The following is a 25,564-nucleotide window of genomic DNA, read 5'->3' on the forward strand; positions in this document are numbered from 1 at the left end:
TCTGTCTGAGTTATTTTCATTAGTTACTTCATCCAAACCATCAACATGTTTATTAGACCCCATTCCTACCAGGCTGCTCAAGGAAGCCCTACCATTATTTAATGCTTCGATCTTAATATGATCAATCTATCTTTGTTAGTTGGCTATGTACCACAGGCTTTTAAGGTGGCAGTAATTAAACCATTACTTAAAAAGCCATCACTTGACCCAGCTATCTTAGCTAATTATAGGCCAATCTCCAACCTTCCTTTTCTCTCAAAAATTCTTGAAAGGGTAGTTGTAAAACAGCTAACTGATCATCTGCAGAGGAATGGTCTATTTGAAGAGTTTCAGTCAGGTTTTAGAATTCATCATAGTACAGAAACAGCATTAGTGAAGGTTACAAATGATCTTCTTATGGCCTCGGACAGTGGACTCATCTCTGTGCTTGTTCTGTTAGACCTCAGTGCTGCTTTTGATACTGTTGACCATAAAATTTTATTACAGAGATTAGAGCATGCCATAGGTATTAAAGGCACTGCGCTGCGGTGGTTTGAATCATATTTGTCTAATAGATTACAATTTGTTCATGTAAATGGGGAATCTTCTTCACAGACTAAAGTTAATTATGGAGTTCCACAAGGTTCTGTGCTAGGACCAATTTTATTCACTTTATATATGCTTCCCTTAGGCAGTATTATTAGACGGTATTGCTTAAATTTTCATTGTTACACAGATGATACCCAGCTTTATCTATCCATGAAGCCAGAGGACACACACCAATTAGCTAAACTGCAGGATTGTCTTACAGACATAAAGACATGGATGACCTCTAATTTCCTGCTTTTAAACTCAGATAAAACTGAAGTTATTGTTCTTGGCCCCACAAATCTTAGAAACATGGTGTCTAACCAGATCCTTACTCTGGATGGCATTACCCTGACCTCTAGTAATACTGTGAGAAATCTTGGAGTCATTTTTGATCAGGATATGTCATTCAAAGCGCATATTAAACAAATATGTAGGACTGCTTTTTGCATTTACGCAATATCTCTAAATCAGAAAGGTCTTGTCTCAGAGTGATGCTGAAAAACTAATTCATGCATTTATTTCCTCTAGGCTGGACTATTGTAATTCATTATTATCAGGTTGTCCTAAAAGTTCCCTAAAAAGCCTTCAGTTAATTCAAAATGCTGCAGCTAGAGTGCTGACGGGGACTAGAAGGAGAGAGCATATCTCACCCATATTGGCCTCTCTTCATTGGCTTCCTGTTAATTCTAGAATAGAATTTAAAATTCTTCTTCTTACTTATAAGGTTTTGAATAATCAGGTCCCATCTTATCTTAGGGACCTCGTAGTACCATATCACCCCAATAGAGCGCTTCGCTCTCAGACTGCAGGCTTACTTGTAGTTCCTAGGGTTTGTAAGAGTAGAATGGGAGGCAGAGCCTTCAGCTTTCAGGCTCCTCTCCTGTGGAACCAGCTCCCAATTCAGATCAGGGAGACAGACACCCTCTCTACTTTTAAGATTAGGCTTAAAACTTTCCTTTTTGCTAAAGCTTATAGTTAGGGCTGGATCAGGTGACCCTGAACCATCCCTTAGTTATGCTGCTATAGACGTAGACTGCTGGGGGGTTCCCATGATGCACTGTTTCTTTCTCTTTTTGCTCTGTATGCACCACTCTGCATTTAATCATTAGTGATCGATCTCTGCTCCCCTCCACAGCATGTCTTTTTCCTGGTTCTCTCCCTCAGCCCCAACCAGTCCCAGCAGAAGACTGCCCCTCCCTGAGCCTGGTTCTGCTGGAGGTTTCTTCCTGTTAAAAGGGAGTTTTTCCTTCCCACTGTAGCCAAGTGCTTGCTCACAGGGGGTCGTTTTGACCGTTGGGGTTTTACATCATTATTGTATGGCCTTGCCTTACAATATAAAGCGCCTTGGGGCAACTGTTTGTTGTGATTTGGCGCTATATAAAAAAAAAATTGATTGATTGATTGATCTTGATGGTTCTAAGTTGAAATGTATTTACTTTAGAGCCAAAGTATCCAAGGAAGTATCAAAGCCACAAAAGCGCTGCAAATTTCTTGACTGTGAATTTTGCTTCCTTTGCCGGCAAAATAAAAACTGTTGCTTTGAGACTTTGAGACTTTGATCCTTTTCTGACTTATCTAGACACCTTTAAGTAGATCTTTTTGAACAATTGAGCACAGCTAAAAACTTAGATTCTCATCTGGTGATAAAGGACCCTGTCTGAAGTCTCCACGACAATCCTATCATCACTTATCCTGTTGGGAAAGTTATTTATTTGTCCTCAGTGATATGAGGAGTTAAAGTGTAGCAGCGTGAAGTTAATCTTCTCACAGACACAGCTCAAAGTGATCCAAACAGGCGCCCCTCAGACACTTTGGTGCTCCTTGTTGAACCAAACAAACCCGGCATTGGAGATGAAACTGTCAGTTTTTTCGAAGAAGTTGTGGTGTATCCACAAGCCTCTGATTGTCCTCATCACTCCGCTTCTTTTTCTACCTTTACCCTTTGCTCTCCCAGATAAGGTAAGTACATTAAGACTGGGATTTCACAGGACTTTCCTGAGCTTAATTAAATCATGTTAGTACAGTCAGTCGAAGGGAAAATACCTTTTTTGCTGTTTTAGCATGTTGGAAGCGAATATAAGCATCATATTTGCAGCTTATTACAGTTTAGCTACCAATAAGAAAATAAATCTTTTGAAAATGTGTCATGAGGAACCCAATTCATTTCCTTTTTATTTTCAGACTATGGTCATGTTTGCTGTGATTTGTCATTCTGAATTTATTATGATTTTATAGTGATTCAACAAATATAATGAGTGACAATAAAGAATGAATATCTAAATCTTTAATATAATAAATTGCCATCACTGATTACATTATGCATTTACATTATGCTAAGTATACTGCAAAATTATCACCCACAGTGTTATTTTTAACACAGTATCTATACGTGTCCACACTAAAAAGTGTTATTTTGACATTTGTGAATGCATTACAATGCTGAGAGGGTTATCTAGCTACCTCTTCCAGTATAAAACATTGAATACTTTACTCAGCCACATTTGGATATGAAGTAAGTCCTATATATACCCTGAGGCCTGTTGGTGCCAATGCATTTCTCTGGACACCATAACATGAAGTGCATGTGTCAGAGGACAAGTTTGGACATGTCTATCTCGGCATTTATCAGTGAAATTGTGGAGAGCTGGACATGTCCATACTTGTCCTCTGACACGCCGAAACGGAGGTGTTCCTTTGTCTCGCTTCCAAGCGAATCGGTCTTTACGCGCAGCTTTCCATGACAAAATCTCTTGTTAAAAGTGATAACCAGAGAAAGAGCACACGACGGTCTCATATCCACAGAGCCATCCGTTTAGAAATGGTCCGGTGGCTTGTGCCGCGTCGTCGCAGCTTGGAGCGCGGCGGGCCGAGCGTCCTTAAAGAGGTCCTTAAAGCTGTAGTAACAGACCTCATTCTCTGTGAAGCCTGTAAAATTTTCACTGAAAGCCAGATAAATTTTTCAAATGGTTTCCGGGTGCCAGTCTCTAACAGCTTCTGAAAAAATTCTGATGGAAAAAAAGTCCTTTTCATTCCGCCATTTCTAGACAATGAAAATCCGACGAGGGGGCGGGACCACTCCTTCCCAAGGCGTGCTCACAGGCGAATGATGTCACCGACAGGCGTGGAAAAACTCACGCATGTGCACGAGGGTTCAAGCATGTCTGGCGTAAAAACATGAATGAAATCCATATAGTTTTTGAAAAAAATAAAAAGGACCTATACTTTATGGACAGACCTCGTATGTATGTGATTTGTTCCTTTTTACCTATGACATCTTTTTCTTCTACTGAAATAGTCTAATCACTGCACATTTCTTATCTTTCAGGAAGGAAAATGTCTGTATGTGGTGATACTGATGGCTATGTTTTGGTGTACCGAGGCCCTTCCTTTGGCTGTTACTGCAATGCTTCCAGTCTGCCTCTTCCCAACACTGGGAATCCTTTCATCCAAAAACGTGTGCACTCAGTATTTCCTCGAAACCAATTTTCTATTTCTCAGTGGCCTCATGATGGCGTCGTCTATCGAAGAATGGGGTCTGCATCGCAGAATAGCCCTGAAAGTCCTTAATATTGTCGGAGTGAAGCCAGTCTGGTGAGGAGACAAAAACACCTTCTGAACAAAACAAATATTGAAATCAGCAGCCATGATTGGGATTCATTTGAACAAATCATGCTTGTGTGTGGAATTAATTTTTCCAGGCTCATATTGGGAATGATGATCACATCGTCATTCTTATCCATGTGGCTCAGCAACACCGCCACAACAGCTATGATGCTCCCGATTGCTAACGCCATCCTAGAGAGTCTATTTGGGGACCTAGAGAGCCTGAAGAAGAGATGTAAATCCACAGAGGAACTTGAGAGTGATATAATAAATGGTATGTTATATGCAGGCTTGGGGAGTAACGGAATACATGTAACGGCGTTACGTAATTAGGATACAAAAGAAGGTAACTGTATTCCGCTACAGTTACAGAAAAAAAAGACGTATTCAGATTACAGGTATATTTAGTAAAAATGGGGATTACTTCGCAGGATTACAATTTTAATGCATTTTATGATATTATCTGTATATAATTTTTTTTTTTTTCTTTGAAACGAAAACGTCCCTTCATGGACAGCAACATGACGTCAACACGACCGGGCAAAATATTGATGAATTACCCGGATGTTAATGCTTTTTCAATGGAGATTTGCGACTGGACACACTCAGAAAAATGCTCGCAAAATACGTGTTAAAATGCCATTTTGACCTGGATATTGAGCCAGTAAAATTAAATTACATTAAATTATGTCAGGAAAGTATTAAACTTACTTAATATCAGTGTTGAAAGTTACACGGATCTGCACTGTTCAAGCTGCTGAGCTGAGGCGTCCTGCTGCAGCAGCTGTTCAGCGCGGCTCCTAAAACCATTACAATACATTTATATACATATTATATTTTTACACAATTATCCTTTATTGACTGAGTTTCATTCATGAAGTCAGTAGTGGGTACACATCTCTATGTGTGGGTGTGACTGTGAGCGGCACAGTGATTGAGGGTCATTATAATCTCATTATTTTAAGGTGCAAATTTAAAAAAATCCCCAGTCTTGTCGAACAATTTGAATCACTAACGACAAGTATTTTAACAAGACATTGGTCTAGCAGTGGAAAATATCAACTAGACATAAGTGAAGAGTTAGTGGTCCGTGTCATCGGGCGACACGGCAAGAGACATACAGCAGTTTATCATCCAAATATCACGGACAAAGTGACAAGAACCAAAACCACTTACTTATGGAAGGAAATATTGTCTCCCTTGTTCCTCCATTTGTGGCTTTGCCAACATGCACAGCTTTCCGGCATATTCCACGTTTCTTGAACTTCTATGCACGCAAATCACTAACTTGCCCGGAATTAAAATGGCGACCACGCCTCCTTACTGACAGGATTTACTTGATGGTTTTCATTATGCTGTTGACTGATATGTTAAACATGGTGCGAATGCTATGTGAAAGACTAAAGTAACATAATTTTATGTTTACTGAACAAGTAGTAGACTTTTTTGTTTTGTATATTGTTCTGTAAGCCACTTTTAATTACAAATTCATCCGCACACCGCCTGAGTTTTCATTATCCTTCATTTGTTTGGCGTTTTTTGTTAAAAAATTTAGCAGGTGAACACTGGGTGTGTTTAAAACAATATTGTGGGTGCTTTTAATTCATAATGTGAAGTAAAACAGAGCATGCCATGTAAAAGAAACAGTTTTATTTTTGCTTAATAAACTGTACTATGTAGTCAAGACTAGTATCTTTTGCCTGTATTAGCATATTTGATATTGGAGTAATCCAGAAGTAATTGAAAGTAATCAAATTACATTACTTTAATATTATGGTACTTGGATTACGTTACTGACTACATTTTTCAACAGGTAACTAGTAACTGTATCGGAATACATTTTTAAAGTAACCCTCCCAACCCTGGTTATATGTTCTTACTCTCTGATAACAAAGCAGTTATTAAGCAAGGGTTCAACAGTGATTACTGTATTGTCTAAATCTGACGAAAAGTTACAAAAACATATGCACTCACACTGAAAACATACAGCTGTGGTTAGACGTTGGCATACACTCATCATGGGCATGATTGTCATGGTAATATCGGCTTTTAATGATGTCTTTGCCAGGGCAGAATGATTGTACAGTATACATCATTAAAGGACATGTCGCACAGTTTTTAACGTTCCAGTTAGTAAGACAACATAAAAGTACACGACTGTAAGTCTCTCCGCACACATGTGCTACTGCTCACTCTGAGCGTTAACAGGTGCGTTTCCGGAAAACGCCTCACTTGGCAAATCTCTGCATTTTTCGGCGTGTGACACACATTTTAGAATGAGCAGAAACATCCTGATGACTGACAGACAGAGGGAAACAAACCTGCTCCAAACACGAAGCTTCTGAGCTGCCGTTCAAAAGTGAAGCTCGGATTTACAGAAGGATTTATAGACAGGAGACGACACACTTCACCCTGAAACTCTTAACTTTTTCAGAGTGTCGGGTTTTGGAACCTAAAGTGTGGTGACATGCTGTTTATGTGGATGCTGGTTTACTGAAGCTGTGGACGCAGACGTGGGGACACCTGACACTGTTTTTAACAGACTGCCTGGACACAGAGCTGGATTTGTTACATTGGAAAAAGTTGCAATACATTATTTTCAGGAGTTAATGGACATTATTTTATGTTCCACAATCGTGAGAGAGGCAGAACTGCAGCCAGCGATCTCGTGCGCACGTGCTTCTTTGATCGTGGGGAGTTTACATTTGGAACTAAATTCTTATCATGACAGTGAGTCTGGCATGTTCAGGATTTTACCCCTTTTGTGTTTTGTGGCAAGATTTTTTTTTTTTTTTTTTTTTTACTTTGAGAGAGTGTGAATTTGGAGCTGGAATGTCTGTGTGCACACGTGTGTGTGTGTGTGTGTGTGTGTGTGTGTGTGTGTGTGTGTGTGTGTGTGTGTGTGTGTGTGTGTGGTGTGTGTGTGTGTGTGTGTGGGTGTGTGTGTGTGTGTGTGTGCGCGCGCGTAAACTTTGGAATTAATTCATGCTTCTGTTCGTAACGTTAGCAGCTACATTCCATTGAAGCACATACTGGGATGCTTCTAATAGCTATGTCACTTGTCGGAAACACCCGAGTACTCACGAGTACTTTGTTTTCGGACGTCTCCATAATTGTTTGCTGGTCACTAACAGCCTAAATCTTAATTGTTATGATTTCGGTGCAACATGTCCTTTAATAACTAAAACAATATAAAAATATAGCCAGCAACACTCAAGTGTCCTTCTTAATAAAAATTTTAATGACTCACGGAAAGACGACAGGATCAGGAGCACAGACGCGTTTCAGTGCTTCACACTGATGAAGACCTAGTCGAAACGCAACTAGGTCTTGTGTAACTTGTGTAACTCTACAGTTCTCATTCTTGGATCTTCACTAAGTTCCTTGGACTTTCCCATCGTTCTGAGTATTGGTCAGTCCAATGAGTGCTGTCAAACAAATCCTTTTTATGCAAAGAGAAACTACTAGTTGTAGTCAGTCATCACTTACAAGGAGTTTATTGGCCTTGTCACATTAAAAGACATTGCAGAACCTTCAGCACCACTTATTAAAAGATTTAACTGAATGTATGCATGTATATATTTGAGCATGTATGTATAATTTTGATCCTGTGTGGATAACAGAAGATCCAAAACTCAATTCTTGTTTTTAAAGTAATGACGTATACTGACGTATAATGACGTACACCCTAGCAAAAGAACTGTTCAAGGACATCATTAAAAGCCAACCCAGTCTCATGAGTTTTTATAAAATCTTATTACCCTAACCATAACGTAACCCTAATCCTTCTCCTAACCCTAATCATAACCATAACCATAACCATAACCTAACCCTACTCCTTCCTCTAACCCTAAACATAACCCCCTCAGCCCACCCCGCAGCACTTTTAATTTTGTACACTGTTCACAGAATGTATTACAGTAAATTCATGCTCCCTGTACAAAAATTTAGCAGTTTTCGTGACAATATCATGACCCAATAGTTTAACATATATTTCGTGATGCTGAATCACGATATGCTGTGAGATATGGTCGTTAAAAGCCAAAAATTACCATGACATTCATGCTCATGATGAGTGTATGAAAACAGCTGACCACAACTGTATCTTTTTAATATAACAATTTAATGTGTAATCTCAGATGCGGACTTTGGGCAGTTTTTCCAATACACTGAGTGAGGATATACAGAGTTAGTCAGTATTCCATAGTTATTTACTGATGCTGCACCATTCTAAAGTCAAGTATTAAGTATGCCAAAGTTATACCGCAACCCCCTGAAAGAGGTAAAATATATAATTTGATGGTGTTATACTGTACAAATATTTGACTTTAATATCATGATAACATTTCTATGACAGAATTGCTTTGCTTGTGTTGCAGGAAGTCCAACTGTAAAGATGCATTCGCTGCCCTCTCTGCCATCTGAAAAACACATGCTCTCAAGGGATAGGTAAGAAGACATTACTGATTGAGTTACACAATCCTTTAAGGGAAAATAATGTGATTTATATGTATTACCAGAACACACACAAAACAAAAGAACTGTGAAATAAAGCCTCACATTTGATAAATTTTAAGATCTTTTTTAAACACTGCAAGATCAAGGTCCCAATGTTGGTGATACATAACGCACAATATAAAGTACATGCACAAGTACAAATAAAGCTCATGACCGAAAGAACGAGATTGCGAGTACAAGCGGCCGAGATGAGTTTCCTCCGCAGGGTGGCTGGGTGTTCCCTTAGAGATAGGGTGAGGAGCTCGGTCACTCGGTAGGAGCTTGGAGTCGAGCAGCTGCTCCTCCACGTCGAAAGGAGTCAGTTGAGGTGGCTCGGGCATCTTTTCCAGATGCTGGACGCCTCGCTGGAGAGGTGTTCCGGGCACATCCCACTGGGAGGAGGCCCCGGGGAAGACCCAGGACACGCTGGAGGGACTACATCTCTCGGCTGGCTTGGGAACGCCTTGGGGTTCCCCCGGAGGAGCTGGAGGAGGTGTGTGTGGATCGGGAGGTCTGGGCGGCTTTGCTTGAGCTGCTGCCCCTGCGACCCGACTCCGGATAAAGCGGAAGAAAATGGATTGATGGATGGATGGATAAAGTACATAGGGCAAGTGCATTTGGGTCATATCCAACTTCACTTGGTGACTTGCACAGCGTGCAATTTCAACACAAAGTGGATCTATTTAGAGAATTAATCATGGGCTTGTTTTGTCTCTAACATGAATTACACCAGGTAGCACAGTGTTGTAGTGGTTAGTGCCATTGCTATGAGGCAGCAGTGCTCACACCAGGTTCCCTTCCATCCTGGTCCTTTCTGTGTGGAGTTTGCATGTCATTGACATTTCTATCACTGCATATTCTGATAATTACCTCCGCCAAGGAGGTTATGTTTTCGGTCGCGTCCGTTTGTTGGTTGGTTGGTTGGTTGGTTTGTTAGCAGGATTACTCAAAAAATCCACAACCGATTTCAATGAAATTTTTACCAGGGGTGTATATTGGCCTAACTTAGAAGTCATTAAATTTTGGTAACATGAACATGATCCAGATCCAGTAATTTTTTTAAGGATCCTTTATCATTGCTGGATAGGGCCAATTTCAGCATTTTTGCATCTAACTTCATGAAGACGGGTCACAAAGGCTGAACAAAAATTAAGTTACAACACAACAGTAATTTAGCATTTGTTTCTCCTCACTGAATAAACTTATTATTAGAAAATAAATCAACTTGTGTAGTTCATGCAGTTTCTCTTTATAAATACATTTGCTGAAGATCTAAGGGTTTAACCCTCTGGGACTGACGGCGTTATATACGACAGCTGAGACCAAGCTTTACTAAATTATAAATAACTTTTTAATGATATGCGATAGAAACTTACTTTTTTGCTGAAAAGTTAACTCCGCAGACTTTCGAGCCACCGGCCACCATCTTTGTACTCCTCATAGAAGCTGTGTGATGATGTGAGCAATGTGAGTGTCCATTCGGAATTGGTTCACCATCACATGGTTTTCCAAAATCCAATTGTAGGGCAGATTCACCTCACGTGTCACACCAAAGATTGTTTTTTGGAGTGATGTGTTACTAGTTGGCCCGTCTGAATAGCCCCCTGGCTGCTCCAATGCGCTCTGCGCCATTACGCACAGTGAAAGTGAAAGTGAGCAGACGGAGAGCCTCTCATTCAATCTCACATGCTCAAACAGTGTGTGAGTATCAGGATTGCTCGACTAGTTTTCCTGTGAATGTTACTGGATATGCCTGTGGCAAGCTCTCTCACTCCTGCGTAAAGCACTGTTTACCATATCAATGAAGTGAGGAGGGAGGGGCCGCTCCTCAAACTGAATGAGCCTCGAAGTGTGAATGTTGCTTTCAGAGCAGGAGAGAACAAACACACAGTCAACTTCATAGTAGAATTTTGTGATGTAACGTTTGTGTAATAGCAGAGAGAAATTGCTTTGAGATGAAGATAAACAAAACGCATAGACCATTTTGTATATATTGTTCAAAATGTGCATTTGTGTTTATTGTTTGAACCTTTTCGTTGTACAGTCTTTCACACAAGAGCCAAAATTACCTTTATAAAGTGCCAAAACAGTTGTGTATTATAGTTTGCTGTGTGTTCTAAATAAATGTGTGTGGAAAAAAATTTTCGCTTTACTTTTTCCTTTCTTATTTCTGATTGTAAACCTTTATTACACTTATAAAACACAACTATAGCATATATATTTTGAAAGTACAGGTTGTCCTTAAAAAAAGAGACATAAAACTTGATTGTGGGATGCAGGGAGAGCTGTTAACAGCAATAATAAAACATTTATGCCAGGCGAGTGAACTGTCCAAAAAATGCCCTCAGACCCCAGAGGGTTAACCACTGAACCTGGAACATGATGGTAGATGCGTGAAATGTCGTGGAATAAGTCTCTTTGCCAAAGGGTATTCCATGTGACGTCAGTGACCCTATGGCCTTGGCGGAGGTTTGCGCTCTCCGAGTGCTTCTAGTTTTGTTTTGTGTTGCTTTATTTGTCAGTATAGACAAAGCAGATGGTCACCCCCGGATTCTGGTCTGTTTGAAGTCATCAGTCATTTCAGTCCTTTTCTATACACTCTTCTTCCAGGCTGGAACTTAGCCCAATGAGAGTGTGTGTGTGTGTGTGGTGGGGGGGGGGGGGTTCACCATAGACAGGCTGCCAGTCTATTGCAGAGCTGACGCATACAGACAAACAAACACATTCACATCTACAGTCAAATCAAAGTTTCCAGTTCACCTAACCTGTATGCCTTTGGAAGTGGGAGGAAGCTGAAAAGCATACAAACACGAGGAGAACATGCAAACTCCACACAGAAATGCCCCAAATTTAGGTTATGAGATGAAAGAGAAAGATTTCTTGAGTGAGTTAGATGAGGCAGCAGAGTGTACGCAAACATGAAAGAGTGTGATTGGAGTGGACTTCGGAGGGCGTGAAGGGAACAGAGGAGGAAGTAATGAGTAGATATGACATCAAGGAGAAGCTTGTGAAGAAGAAGGAAGAAGGGACTTTGTCATTGTGCATACATGGATACGTACAATGAAATTTGTCATCTGCATTTAATCTGTACTAATTACAGTTAGACACAAGACAGTAGATTTTACCAATTTTTTTTTTAGAAATGGCCAAAACAGATAAATTAAGGTGATCAATACATTAGTGCATTGAACAGTGATATATGCAGTTAGTGGACTTTGTTCCCAAACAGAATAAATAGAACAGCCTCGAAGGAAAATATAGATTTCTGGACTAAAACTGAACCTTTTGTGGTGACCCTGAGAAAAATGGAAGAAGCTCAATGAAATTTCATTCAATTGTTTTTTTGTTGTTGTTGCAGTGTGGGCTTTAGAAAAGTGGTGAAAATGTGTGAGCAGAAATATGGTTTTATGCCAAGGAAGAGCTCGGCAGATGCAATGTTTGCACTGATAGTGCTGATAGACAAGTATAGAGAAGGCCAGAAGGAGTTGCATTGGATGTTTGTAGATTTAGAGAAAGCTTATGACAGGGTGCCACAAGAAGAGTTGTGGTATTGTATGCTGTGATTTTCTTTGGGAATGACGAGAATGGACAGGATTAGTAATGAACATAACAGAGGGACAGCTCAGGTAGGAAACTTTGGAGGCAAAATCAGAGGAGAGATTGATGGGCTTTGAACGTGTGCAGAGGAGGAAATATAGGGAGTATATAGGGAGAAGGATGTTGAAGATGGAGCCACCAGGAAGGAGGAGGCCAAAGAGGAGGTTTATTAATGTTGTGAGGGAGGACATACTGGTGGTTAGTGTCACAGAGGAAGATGCAGAGGACAGGGTGAGATGATGACAGATGATCTGCTATGGCAAACAAGAAATGCTTTCATGAAATCGTCAGCTGTTCTTTTTGAATTTATTCAAAACTTCAAAAGATGTGACGGGATGGAGCAGGGTGACGGGAGGACACCTGAGGAACTACGAGCTGAGGCAGAGTATCAGCTGAAAGTTTGGAAAGGATTCTTGATCTGCATTCCTTATGCAGCCAGTATCGGCGGCACCGCCACGCTCACAGGCACCGCACCCAACCTCGTCTTTATTGGCCAGCTTAAAAGGTAATTTTTTTTGTTGATGTTGTTCAGAAAAGATGTGTATATTATCCTATATTATAAGAAATATCCCATATCGGCCTGTAATTTTTTTGTTTGTTTGCTTTTTTTTTTTATAGCTATTTTCCAGATTGTGACCTTATCAACTTTGGTTCTTGGTTTGTATTCGCGTTCCCACTCATGATTCTCTTTCTGATGTTGAGTTGGGTATGGATCGCATTTCTCTATGGGGGATTGAACACACGGTATTGTGTTATCACACTTATTCTTTTGAGACAATGTCACTTCTGTTCATAGCCTCATCACTTCAAACATAAAATGTCAGTTTTCACAATGAAGTTTTAATTCCATAACAAATAGCTTTAAAGTGGAAATACTGCATTTATTTTTATTCAGAAATATTCAAAAAATGCCCCTTTTTTAGTCTATGTGCTTAGAGCTGCAGCTCATAATTATTTTTGTAATAATATTAATAGATTAATAAATTAATAAAATAATCTATCAACTGTTTTTTCAATTAATCTAACATTATTTTATCTATTGATTATTTTCAGATTAGGCTGTTATCCCTTGATAAACCCATGAATCATAAACATAAAGTTTGCCAAGAACTTTCAATCTTGCTTTCAAATGTTTTGTCTAAAATATGGAAGAAAATCTTTCAATCAGTGTTTTCAATTAATGTTTTGATTATTTTCTGGATTAATCCACTGGTTGTTTGGCAAATAAAAGATCAGAAAATAGTGACAAATATTGACCAGTATTTTTTAAAACCCAAGATGATGTCCTCAAAGATCAGATAGTAAAGAAAGTAAAAAATATATTAATATTTAAAAAGCTAAAATCAAACAATTTGAACATTAAAAAAAACCAGGAGGACTCACAACTATTAATCGATTATCAAAATAGTTGATGATTAATTTAATAATCAATTATTTTTAGCAGCTCTGGTGTGTTTACATTCTTTTTTGTAGACTGTGTTGCAGCAAAGATGACAGCAGAGCACAAGCAGAAGCCAGAGCCAAAGCTGTAATAGAGGAGGACTACAGAACACTCGGGCCCATAAAGTGAGGACTCGTGTATGTGTTCAAGTGTTGTACAGTGTGCGGTGGACAAAAACACTTCTGTTACAAAGCCTACTCCTGACCTTTACGTGCTCAATTGTAGTTTTGCAGAAGGAGCCATCTCTTTATTTTTTCTGCTGTTTGCCATTCTCCTGTTCACAAGAGATCCAAAATTTTTCACCGGCTGGTCTGTGTTTTTTGAAAAAGGGTAAGAAAGACACACTTGATGAAAGTGTGTAATAACACAAACTGTTTGAAAATTATTGCAAAATCTACGGTATATACAGTGCATCTGGGAAGTATTCACAGTGCTTCACTCTTTCCACATTTTGTTATGTTACAGCCTTATTCCATAATGGAGTAAATTCATTTTTCACCCCTCAAAATTCTACTCACAACACCCCATAATGACAACATGAAAAAGTCTTTTTTTTTTTTTTTTTTGCAAATTTATTTAAACTAAACTAAGAAATCACATGTAGGTAAGTATTCACACCCTTTGCTCAATACTTTATTGATGCACTTTTGGCAGCAATTACAGCCTCAAGTCTTCCTAAATATGACGCCACAAGCTTGGTGCACCTATCTTTTGGCAGTTTTGTCCATTCCTCTTTGCAGCACCTCTCAAGCTCCAACGTGTTGGAAGGGTAGTGTCGGTGCACAGCCATTTTCAGATCTCTCCAGAGATGTTCAATTGGTTTCAGGTCTGGGCTCTGGTGTCACCACTCGAGGACATTCACAGAGTTGTCCTGAAGCCACTCCTTTGATATCTTGGCTGTGTGCTTAGGGTCATTGTCCTGCTGAAAGATGAACCTTCACCCCAGTCTGAGGTCAAGAGCGCTCTGGAGCAGGTTTTCATCCAGGATGTCTCTACATTGCTGCAGTCATCTTTCCCTCAATCCTGACTAGTCTCCCAGTTCCTGCCACTGAAAAACATCCCCACAGCATGATGCTGCCACCACCATGATTCACTGTAGGGATGGTGCCTGGTTTGCTCCAAACATGATGTCCAGCATTCACACAAAGAGTTCAATCTTTGTCTCGTCAGACCAAAGAATTTTGTTTCTCATGGTCTGAGAGTCCTTCAGGTGCCTTTTGGCAAACTCCAGGCAGGCTGCCATGTACCTTTTATTAAGGAGTGGCTTCTGTCTGGCCACTCTACCATACAGGCGTGGTTGGTGGATTGCTGCAGAGATGGCTGTCCTTCTGGAAGGTTCTCCTCTCTCCACAGAGGAATGCTGGAGCTCTGACAGACTGACCGCCGGGTTCTTGGTCACCTCCCTGACTAAGGCGGGCAGCCACCTCTAGGAAGAATCCTGGTGGATCCAAATTTCTCATTGGGACCTTACTTGCAGCATAAATGTTTCTGTACCCTTCCCCAGATTTCAGCATTGAGACAATCCTGTCTACAGACAATTCCTTTGACTTCATGCTTGGTTTGTGCTCTGACATACACTGTCAACTCTGGAACCTTATATGTAGACAGGTGTGTGCCTTATATCATGTTCAAGCAACTAATTTTCCCCAAGGTGGACTCCAATTAATCTGTAGAAACATGTCAAGGATGATCAGTGGAAACAGGATGCACCTGAGCTCAATTTTGAGCTTCATGGCAAAGGTTGTGAATACTTATGTACATGTGATTTTTTTTTTAGTTTGTATTTATTGTTTTAATACATTTGCAAAAATCTAAAAAAAAAACCAAAAAAAAAACTTTTTTGCACATTGTCATTATGAGGTACTGCGTGTAGCGTTTTAAGGAAAAAAGGAATTTACTCCATTTTGGAATAAGGCTGTAACATAAAATGTGGAAAATAATGAAGCACTGTGAATACTTTCTGGAAGTACAGTATATTGATGTATTTTTCATGATCTTGCCCATTGTCTTCTCATTCTACAGTTACGTCTCTGACGCAGTCACTGGTGTGACCATTGTGTCCATATTGTTCATCTTCCCCTCAAAGAAACCTTCACTTAGCTGGTGCTTTGACCCTAAAGGTCAGTGAGAAAAACACAAGTCTTGTCCTGAAATACAACCTCCAAATCAGAAAACATTGGGACAGTATTCGGGGGGAGCACAGGGATTCTTACATTTTGTTTAACTATAATTCTGTTTCACTGCGGACAGTATGAACCCATTATGTTTCATGTTTGGTGGAGTCAACTTCATTTCATTTGTTAACATACATCCGTTCCTCTATTTCAGGCCCACGCCCCATTCCAAAAATAAATAAATAAATAAATAAAAAAGGGACAGGGAGCAATTTAGGGCTAAATGAGATAAATGAGATAAAGAAAAAACAAGAACAGAAAATATAAATAATGATGTTGTTTCAAACCTCTGCAACCAATCTCGGATAAACAGTTGAAGATGGGTGTGAGTGTGTGTTTTATTTCAAACAGGTGATGCCGACAGGTGACTGTAATTATTACTAATTTAAAAACACACTATGGCACTACAGCTTATGAAACACTATAAAGCAATAGTATGTAGGATTTAGGGGCATTACTTTCGGGGAAGTGATGGTCTAGTGGTTAAGCGTTGGGCTTGAGACCAGAGGATCCTCGGTTCAAATCCCAGCCTGACTGGAAAATCACTAAGGGCTCTTGAGCAAGGTCCTTAATCCCTAGTTGTTCCCGGTGTGTAGTGGGCGCCTTGTATGGCAGCACCCCTACATCGGGGTGAATGTGCGGCATTATTTGTAAAGCGTACTATTTACGTACCAGCTGTTCATTAGAGTATATTACCTGCAACACCAAATTGATGTGCTTTCATTAATATTTATATGGGAGTGGGCCCCCTCATGGAGGCAACCATGTTGTCCTGCCATGCTAATACAGTAGCCTTAAATGGCCATACTTACTCCTCCTTTTGCATTCTGCAGCACGGCTGAATGATTGCAGAAAAACGTTGCTCCCGCACTGGTTGCCAGTACAAGCTAACAAGTTTGAGAACCCTCATTTCTATGAAATGGAAGATCATAAATATTTCTTATCACAAGAAAAGAGAAAGAAACATGACTCTCCACTGCCATAGGCGCAAAAATTTGAATGTGTCTCTTGTGCAGCTCTTGAACAATCGTGATAATAAGTTAAAGAATGTTAATGATGTAGATTAGATTGCAGTCTAGAGCCTGATGAAAGCCCCTGTTTAGAGGTGAGACTGTAGTTTCTCTGTTTCTATGATTAGAATAATCCCATAAATATCATTGGTGTGTGTGTGTGTGTGTGTGTGTGTGTGTGTGTGTGTGTGTGTGTGTGTGTGTGTGTGTGTGTGTGTGTGTGTGTGTGTGTGTGTGTGTGTGTCTGTGCGTGTGCAACCCAATGCATAAATCTTTTACACACGGGCCGATGTGTACTTGTGTGTGACTGTGTAGTAATGTTCAGCTGGTCAAACACACTACGGGACCCAAGGGAGAGGAAAGATAGAAAAAACAATAATCAACAGGGTTCGTTTGTCCCCTCTTTGACAATGTAGGTCACACTGATTTTCCTGGTGACAGTTTTGCTCACATTTCTCTAGTTTACTTTAAAGGTGTACGGCCTTTCAAATTTTTAATATTTAAGTCATAAATAGAATTTTCTTTGGCAGCACTGTAAATATTAAATAGAGGATTCATAATATGACATGACCATTATGATCAAAATTTGCATTGCCTATGAAAAGAAATTAATGAATATTACCCCTGAAGGTGAAAATTTCAAAAGAATAGACAGTCTTGAACTACTTGCGGTATTGATCCAGTCTGTGATAGTGATGGCATAGATCACGGTAGGATGCTGTCTTGAATAAAATAGTCCAACGTGGTGGAAAGTTTCTGTGTAGGCTCTCAGTTGTCCAGGTGGTTTCCATAGTAGCTGGAGTTTTAAACCTAACCAGGTTAGGTTTAAAACTCCAGCTTTTGTGACTTCTTGATTATTCTTCTCTACAACAGTCAAGACAGAAGTCAGACCACCAGAGCAAGAATTTTAGCTGAGGAAGCTTCTGCGATTTGAAGCAAAATGTCCTCGCGTCAAGCAACCAAGTCCAGTCGAAGATTCAAGCTTCTCTACAACATGGTGGAAAAAAAAAACAAATATATATATATATATATATATATATATATATATATATTCCATCCGGAAAAGATGCCCGAACCACCTCAGCTGGCTCCTTTTGACGTGGAGGAGCAGCGGCTCGACTCCGAGTTCTTCCCGAGTGACCAAGCTCCTCACCCTATCTCTAAGGGAGTGCCCAGACACCCTGCGGAGGAAATTCATCTCATCCGCTTGTACTCGTGATCTCGTTCTTTTGGTCATGAGCCAAATCTCATGACCATAGGTGAGGGTCGGAACATAGATTGATTGGTAAATCGAGAGCTTTGCCCCCCTGCTCAGCTCTCTCTTCACCACGACGGTCCAATACAGCGACCGAAGCCTGACATCTGCAACCCATCCTAATTAGGGAATAACCCTGTTGCGTCTGATGATTTGGGAAATTAATGCTGGATTTTACAGTCGCAAGTTGTGTTTTACCAGCGACAGATATTTGCGACCTTTGCGATATTTGAGGTTTTTTTCCTTTTGTTTTCTTTTGTTTCATGAGAGATTCTTTTAAGTGTGTGTGCGCGCCAAATTAAAATTCATTCATTCATTCAAATCATCAGAAACAAGGGGCCTATTCCCATTCTATTCCAATTCCATCGTTTGCACGGTTTATGTTTCTGTAAATTGTCAAAGGGTGTGGTCAGCTCATCAAAGCTTACCGTAGCAACAGCATCTTCATGCCAATCTGGAAATTCTGTGAGCAGATCCACAGATTTCTCCATCTCGTCAGCTGTACTGAGTAATTCTATATCAGAATCCACATTAATGCTTTCGTATGGTATCTTAAATCCACCCATTTCGGCACCATCGTCGCTGCACTAGTGTGTGGGCCGCTGAAGAGGAGGTACTGCTGGCCCACCACCACAAGATGGCGCCCTGCTTGAAGTGCAGGCTTCAACCACAAGAGGGCGTCGGAGCGACTGGGAGTGACAGCTGTCACTCATCATCCGTGCCAGCTGTCACTCATCCACTACTCATCACCACCACCATAAAGGCCGGACTGCAACTCCACCTCCCCGCCGAGAAATCAGCTACCATTCAGGTAATTTTCTCTGCTGAACAAAATCTTGTGTAATAGTCTGAACTTCTCATTTGCAGCCGTTTTCCTGTGACGGTGTCCTTATCTGTTGTATTGGCGTTCGGTGTGGATTGCGACGGCTTCGCCTCACACCCCAACCAGATAAGTGGTTTCACAGGAGCTGCACGAGTGTGTGATTCGGAGGTGGAGGTTTTCCCTCCTAACTGTATACAGACTGTGGGATTACTGAGTGTGCGAACTCATACTCATCAGTACTGTCTCTGTTCTCTGCCAGCAGTACCGGGTCTGACTGCTGAAGACAGTGGCCACCTGGGGCGCAGGGCTTGGCAGCTCCGGTGTTCTTCAGCTCCGTTGGTGGTGGAAGCTGTGTGGGATCCGGCTCTTCTCTCGCCAGACGTCTTCTATCGTCGAGCCTGCCCACACGTCACCTTGTGTATAATTGACATTCCACCATATTGTTATTGTCTGTACTTCGTTGTGCGATTCACGACATTAAATTGTTACTTTTTGGCTTATCCATTGTCCGTTCATTAACGCCCCCTGTTGTGGGTCCGTGTCACGACACTTTCACAACAACTAGTTTCTCTCGCTCTCAGCTGACAGCGCCATTATTAACATCTGCGTGGCAACGCGGCCAGGGCGCGGAGTAATACATCATATGTGAAACATTGAATATTTTGCCACTGTCAAGGCTATATTTTGAGAAGTTAAGCTGAAGAATAAGGTTTTTGGATTTGTTCTGTCTGTCTCCCCCAAAACTGACTGTTAACAACAAGTTGGAGTGTCATCATGACCTCCTTCAATATCAACCCTAAAGAGGTTCAAATCTGGGTTGCAGAATTTTTACCAAATCCTGCTTAGTCACAATTAGTGGGTGTTTTTATTTATTTATTTATTTGACATTTTGGCTTCCTGTTTAATTTCAAAATTAAAAGAGAAAAGACCAAGAGAGGGCACCCTATCATTAATGTCTACCAAGCTCAATCACATAAAAAAGTGTGTTGCAAAGTTGAACAAAAAAGTTAAGAAGACTTGAATATTTCAAGCAACCAATAAATAAGTTAACTCCAAGTGATTTGTTAGATTTTACCAACATACATAAGCATTAATTAGGTGGTAATATGCTTATGTTTTGTCAACTTAGAACCTTTGTGCAACTCGTTTTCTCAAGTTTTTTTTAAACGTGATATTAGGCAGAAATTACACTGGCTGAAAGAGACCACAACTCTTTCAAATTAAGACAACAGTAGCAACCGCAAATGCATTAATAACAATAATAAGAATGAATTGCCTGCATCAATTTTCCAACAGGTATTTAAGAACTTTCTGCCCGGAGGGGTTTAACTACGGAACAAACTTGTTTGCAAACTGGCTAAGTTCATTTATTTGCTTTATTGATGATTTTACTCATAAGTTGTGTATATTTTCATGTTTTATCACATTATTTGGCTTGCCTCTACTGCTGGTTGGCTCTCACTGCGGTATTGTATCACTTCCTGTTCCGGAGCACAGCGGTGTTTTTCTGTATCTGTTAGCTGTTTAATCTGCGCAGTTAAATTGATCTAGTTATCTAGATAACGATTTGTTTCCCAGTGTAATCTTTACGTGCCTTAACTAAAGCACTCCCTCTGCTGAATCACCTCTAAATTATTTACACATTATTCACTTTGCGTGTTTTTAGGAATCCGCTAGCTTAGCGTAGCTACTAGCTCTTAGCCGATTTAGCATGGCGGCTTCTCCTGTCTCTCCCGCACTTTTCTGCTCTGGGTGTGAAATGTTTAGTTATTCCTCGGCCTCCTTTAGCAGTAACGGTACTTGTAATAAGTGTAGCTTATTCGTAGCTTTGGAGGCCAGGCTGGGCGAATTGGAGACTCGGCTCCGCACCGTGGAAAATTCTACAGCTAGCCAGGCCCCTGTAGTCGGTGCGGACCAAGGTAGCTTAGCCGCCGTTAGTTACCCTCTGGCAGATCCCGAGCAGCCGGGAAAGCAGGCTGACTGGGTGACTGTGAGGAGGAAGCGTAGCCCTAAACAGAAGCCCCTAACCGTTTCTAACCGTTTTTCCCCACTCGACGACACACCCGCCGAGGATCAAACTCTGGTTATTGGCGACTCTGTTTTGAGAAATGTGAAGTTAGCGACACCAGCAACCATAGTCAATTGTCTTCCGGGGGCCAGAGCAGGCGACATTGAAGGAAATTTGAAACTGCTGGTTAAGGCTAAGCGTAAATTTGGTAAGACTGTAATTCACGTCGGCAGTAATGACACCCGGTTACGCCAATCGGAGGTCACTAAAATTAACATTAAATTGGTGTGTAACTTTGCAAAAACAATGTCGGACTCTGTAGTTTTCTCTGGGCCCCTCCCCAATCGGACCGGGAGTGACATGTTTAGCCGCATGTTCTCCTTGAATTGCTGGCTGTCTGAGTGGTGTCCAAAAAATGAGGTGGGCTTCATAGATAATTGGCAAAGCTTCTGGGGAAAACCTGGTCTTGTTAGGAGAGACAGCATCCATCCCACTTTGGATGGAGCAGCTCTCATTTCTAGAAATCTGGCCAATTTTCTTAAATCCTCCAAACCGTGACTATCCAGGGTTGGGACCAGGAAGCAGAGTTGTAGTCTTACACACCTCTCTGCAGCTTCTCTCCCCCTGCCATCCCCTCATTACCCCATCCCCGTAGAGACGGTGCCTGCTCCCAGAAAACCAATAACCAGCAAAAATCTATTTAAGCATAAAAATTCAAAAAGAAAAAATAATATAGCACCTTCAACTGCACCACAGACTAAAACAGTTAAATGTGGTCTATTAAACATTAGGTCTCTCTCTTCTAAGTCCCTGTTGGTAAATGATATAATAATTGATCAACATATTGATTTATTCTGCCTAACAGAAACCTGGTTACAGCAGGATGAATATGTTAGTTTAAATGAGTCAACACCCCCGAGTCACACTAACTGTCAGAATGCTCGTAGCACGGGCCGGGGTGGAGGATTAGCAGCAATCTTCCATTCCAGCTTATTAATTAATCAAAAACCTAGACAGAGCTTTAATTAATTTGAAAGCTTGTCTCTTAGTCTTGCCCATCCAAATTGGAAGTCCCAAAAACCAGTTTTATTTGTTATTATCTATCGTCCACCTGGTCGTTACTGTGAGTTTCTCTGTGAATTTTCAGACCTTTTGTCTGACTTAGTGCTTAGCTCAGATAAGATAATTATAGTGGGCGATTTTAACATCCACACAGATGCTGAGAATGACAGCCTCAACACTGCATTTAATCTATTATTAGACTCTATTGGCTTTGCTCAAAAAATAAATGAGTCCACCCACCACTTTAATCATATCTTAGATCTTGTTCTGACTTATGGTATGGAAATAGAAGACTTAACAGTATTCCCTGAAAACTCCCTTCTGTCTGATCATTTCTTAATAACATTTACATTTACTCTGATGGACTACCCAGCAGTGGGGAATAAGTTTCATTACACTAGAAGTCTTTCAGAAAGCGCTGTAACTAGGTTTAAGGATATGATCCTTCTTTATGTTCTCTAATGCCATATACCAACACAGTGCAGAGTAGCTACCTAAACTCTGTAAGGGAGATAGAGTATCTCGTCAATAGTTTTACATCCTCATTGAAGACAACTTTGGATGCTGTAGCTCCTCTGAAAAAGAGAGCTTTAAATCAGAAGTGTCTGACTCCGTGGTATAACTCACAAACTCGTAGCTTAAAGCAGATAACCCGTAAGTTGGAGAGGAAATGGCGTCTCACTAATTTAGAAGATCTTCACTTAGCCTGGAAAAAGAGTCTGTTGCTCTATAAAAAAGCCCTCCGTAAAGCTAGGACATCTTTCTACTCATCACTAATTGAAGAAAATAAGAACAACCCCAGGTTTCTTTTCAGCACTGTAGCCAGGCTGACAAAGAGTCAGAGCTCTATTGAGCTGAGTATTCCATTAACTTTAACTAGTAATGACTTCATGACTTTCTTTGCTAACAAAATTTTAACTATTAGAGAAAAAATTACTCATAACCATCCCAAAGACGTATCGTTATCTTTGGCTGCTTTCAGTGATGCCGGTATTTGGTTAGACTCTTTCTCTCCGATTGTTCTGTCTGAGTTATTTTCATTAGTTACTTCATCCAAACCATCAACATGTTTATTAGACCCCATTCCTACCAGGCTGCTCAAGGAAGCCCTACCATTATTTAATGCTTCGATCTTAAATATGATCAATCTATCTTTGTTAGTTGGCTATGTACCACAGGCTTTTAAGGTGGCAGTAATTAAACCATTGCTTAAAAAGCCATCACTTGACCCAGCTATCTTAGCTAATTATAGGCCAATCTCCAACCTTCCTTTTCTCTCAAAAATTCTTGAAAGGGTAGTTTGTAAAACAGCTAACTGATCATCTGCAGAGGAATGGTCTATTTGAAGAGTTTCAGTCAGGTTTTAGAATTCATCATAGTACAGAAACAGCATTAGTGAAGGTTACAAATGATCTTCTTATGGCCTCGGACAGTGGACTCATCTCTGTGCTTGTTCTGTTAGACCTCAGTGCTGCTTTTGATACTGTTGACCATAAAATTTATTACAGAGATTAGAGCATGCCATAGGTATTAAAGGCACTGCGCTGCGGTGGTTTGAATCATATTTGTCTAATAGATTACAATTTGTTCATGTAAATGGGGAATCTTCTTCACAGACTAAAGTTAATTATGGAGTTCCACAAGGTTCTGTGCTAGGACCAATTTTATTCACTTTATACATGCTTCCCTTAGGCAGTATTATTAGACGGTATTGCTTAAATTTCATTGTTACGCAGATGATACCCAGCTTTATCTATCCATGAAGCCAGAGGACACACACCAATTAGCTAAACTGCAGGATTGTCTTACAGACATAAAGACATGGATGACCTCTAATTTCCTGCTTTTAAACTCAGATAAAACTGAAGTTATTGTACTTGGCCCCACAAATCTTAGAAACATGGTGTCTAACCAGATCCTTACTCTGGATGGCATTACCCTGACCTCTAGTAATACTGTGAGAAATCTTGGAGTCATTTTTGATCAGGATATGTCATTCAAAGCGCATATTAAACAAATATGTAGGACTGCTTTTTTGCATTTACGCAATATCTCTAAAATCAGAAAGGTCTTGTCTCAGAGTGATGCTGAAAAACTAATTCATGCATTTATTTCCTCTAGGCTGGACTATTGTAATTCATTATTATCAGGTTGTCCTAAAAGTTCCCTAAAAAGCCTTCAGTTAATTCAAAATGCTGCAGCTAGAGTACTGACGGGGACTAGAAGGAGAGAGCATATCTCACCCATATTGGCCTCTCTTCATTGGCTTCCTGTTAATTCTAGAATAGAATTTAAAATTCTTCTTCTTACTTATAAGGTTTTGAATAATCAGGTCCCATCTTATCTTAGGGACCTCGTAGTACCATATCACCCCAATAGAGCGCTTCGCTCTCAGACTGCAGGCTTACTTGTAGTTCCTAGGGTTTGTAAGAGTAGAATGGGAGGCAGAGCCTTCAGCTTTCAGGCTCCTCTCCTGTGGAACCAGCTCCCAATTCAGATCAGGGAGACAGACACCCTCTCTACTTTTAAGATTAGGCTTAAAACTTTCCTTTTTGCTAAAGCTTATAGTTAGGGCTGGATCAGGTGACCCTGAACCATCCCTTAGTTATGCTGCTATAGACGTAGACTGCTGGGGGGTTCCCATGATGCACTGTTTCTTTCTCTTTTTGCTCTGTATGCACCACTCTGCATTTAATCATTAGTGATTGATCTCTGCTCCCCTCCACAGCATGTCTTTTTCCTGGTTCTCTCCCTCAGCCCCAACCAGTCCCAGCAGAAGACTGCCCCTCCCTGAGCCTGGTTCTGCTGGAGGTTTCTTCCTGTTAAAAGGGAGTTTTTCCTTCCCACTGTAGCCAAGTGCTTGCTCACAGGGGGTCGTTTTGACCGTTGGGGTTTTACATAATTATTGTATGGCCTTGCCTTACAATATAAAGCGCATTGGGGCAACTGTTTGTTGTGATTTGGCGCTATATAAAAAAATTGATTGATTGATTGATTGATTTGCAATGATTTGAATAATAATAGTCCAGTTAAAGGCCCCTTGGGCACAAACGTCTTTTTATGTTATAAATTTTTGCTTTGTGTTATCGAGATTTGAGTGGAATGTGTTTTCTCAATTTTATTATTTATTTGTTTTGGGTGGGGGGGGTTCAGCGACCTGTTACTGAATTGATGCAGGTGATTTTGTGTATTTGTGTATGTGCTACTGTTGGTGTCTTATTTGGAAATACCATGGCCTCTCTCACACACTACTGTGCCTTGATAGAGAGAGTTGTGTCAACTCAGAACATGGCACTATTTTGGTTCCAACTGCGCTGAACTACTGAATGAACCTTTAATGTTTTCAACATTTTTAAAATCATTGAACCACATACAGCAACACATCCAGGTACAGGCGCAATCAAAATAAATATGAAAATAATTAAGCTATCAAATTTACATTAATTTACAATATATGATGATTTATTGAATTAATTTAAAGCCTGATTTATGCAGCTGCAGCTCTGTAACTCTGTGTCATACAA

The 25,564-nt window shown here is 40.4% G+C and overlaps 1 protein-coding gene across 1 annotated transcript in view; it reads left to right on the forward strand.

Annotated features, from left to right (window-relative positions):
• Positions 1 to 2,309: 2,309 nt before the first annotated feature.
• Positions 2,310 to 25,564, forward strand: part of slc13a3 (solute carrier family 13 member 3) — a 42,157-nt gene continuing 18,902 nt past the window's right edge. Inside the window, exons 1-9 of the mRNA XM_034173049.1 lie at positions 2,310 to 2,529; positions 3,896 to 4,161; positions 4,269 to 4,447; positions 8,553 to 8,622; positions 12,593 to 12,772; positions 12,886 to 13,011; positions 13,741 to 13,833; positions 13,934 to 14,038; positions 15,731 to 15,828. Coding sequence (XP_034028940.1) covers positions 2,422 to 2,529; positions 3,896 to 4,161; positions 4,269 to 4,447; positions 8,553 to 8,622; positions 12,593 to 12,772; positions 12,886 to 13,011; positions 13,741 to 13,833; positions 13,934 to 14,038; positions 15,731 to 15,828 — 1,225 coding nt within the window. The 5' untranslated portion in view covers positions 2,310 to 2,421. The remainder of the gene's footprint in view (positions 2,530 to 3,895; positions 4,162 to 4,268; positions 4,448 to 8,552; positions 8,623 to 12,592; positions 12,773 to 12,885; positions 13,012 to 13,740; positions 13,834 to 13,933; positions 14,039 to 15,730; positions 15,829 to 25,564) is intronic.

The sequence above is a fragment of the Thalassophryne amazonica genome, chromosome 6 (assembly GCF_902500255.1).
Source record: "Thalassophryne amazonica chromosome 6, fThaAma1.1, whole genome shotgun sequence".
NCBI lineage: Eukaryota > Metazoa > Chordata > Actinopteri > Batrachoidiformes > Batrachoididae > Thalassophryne > Thalassophryne amazonica.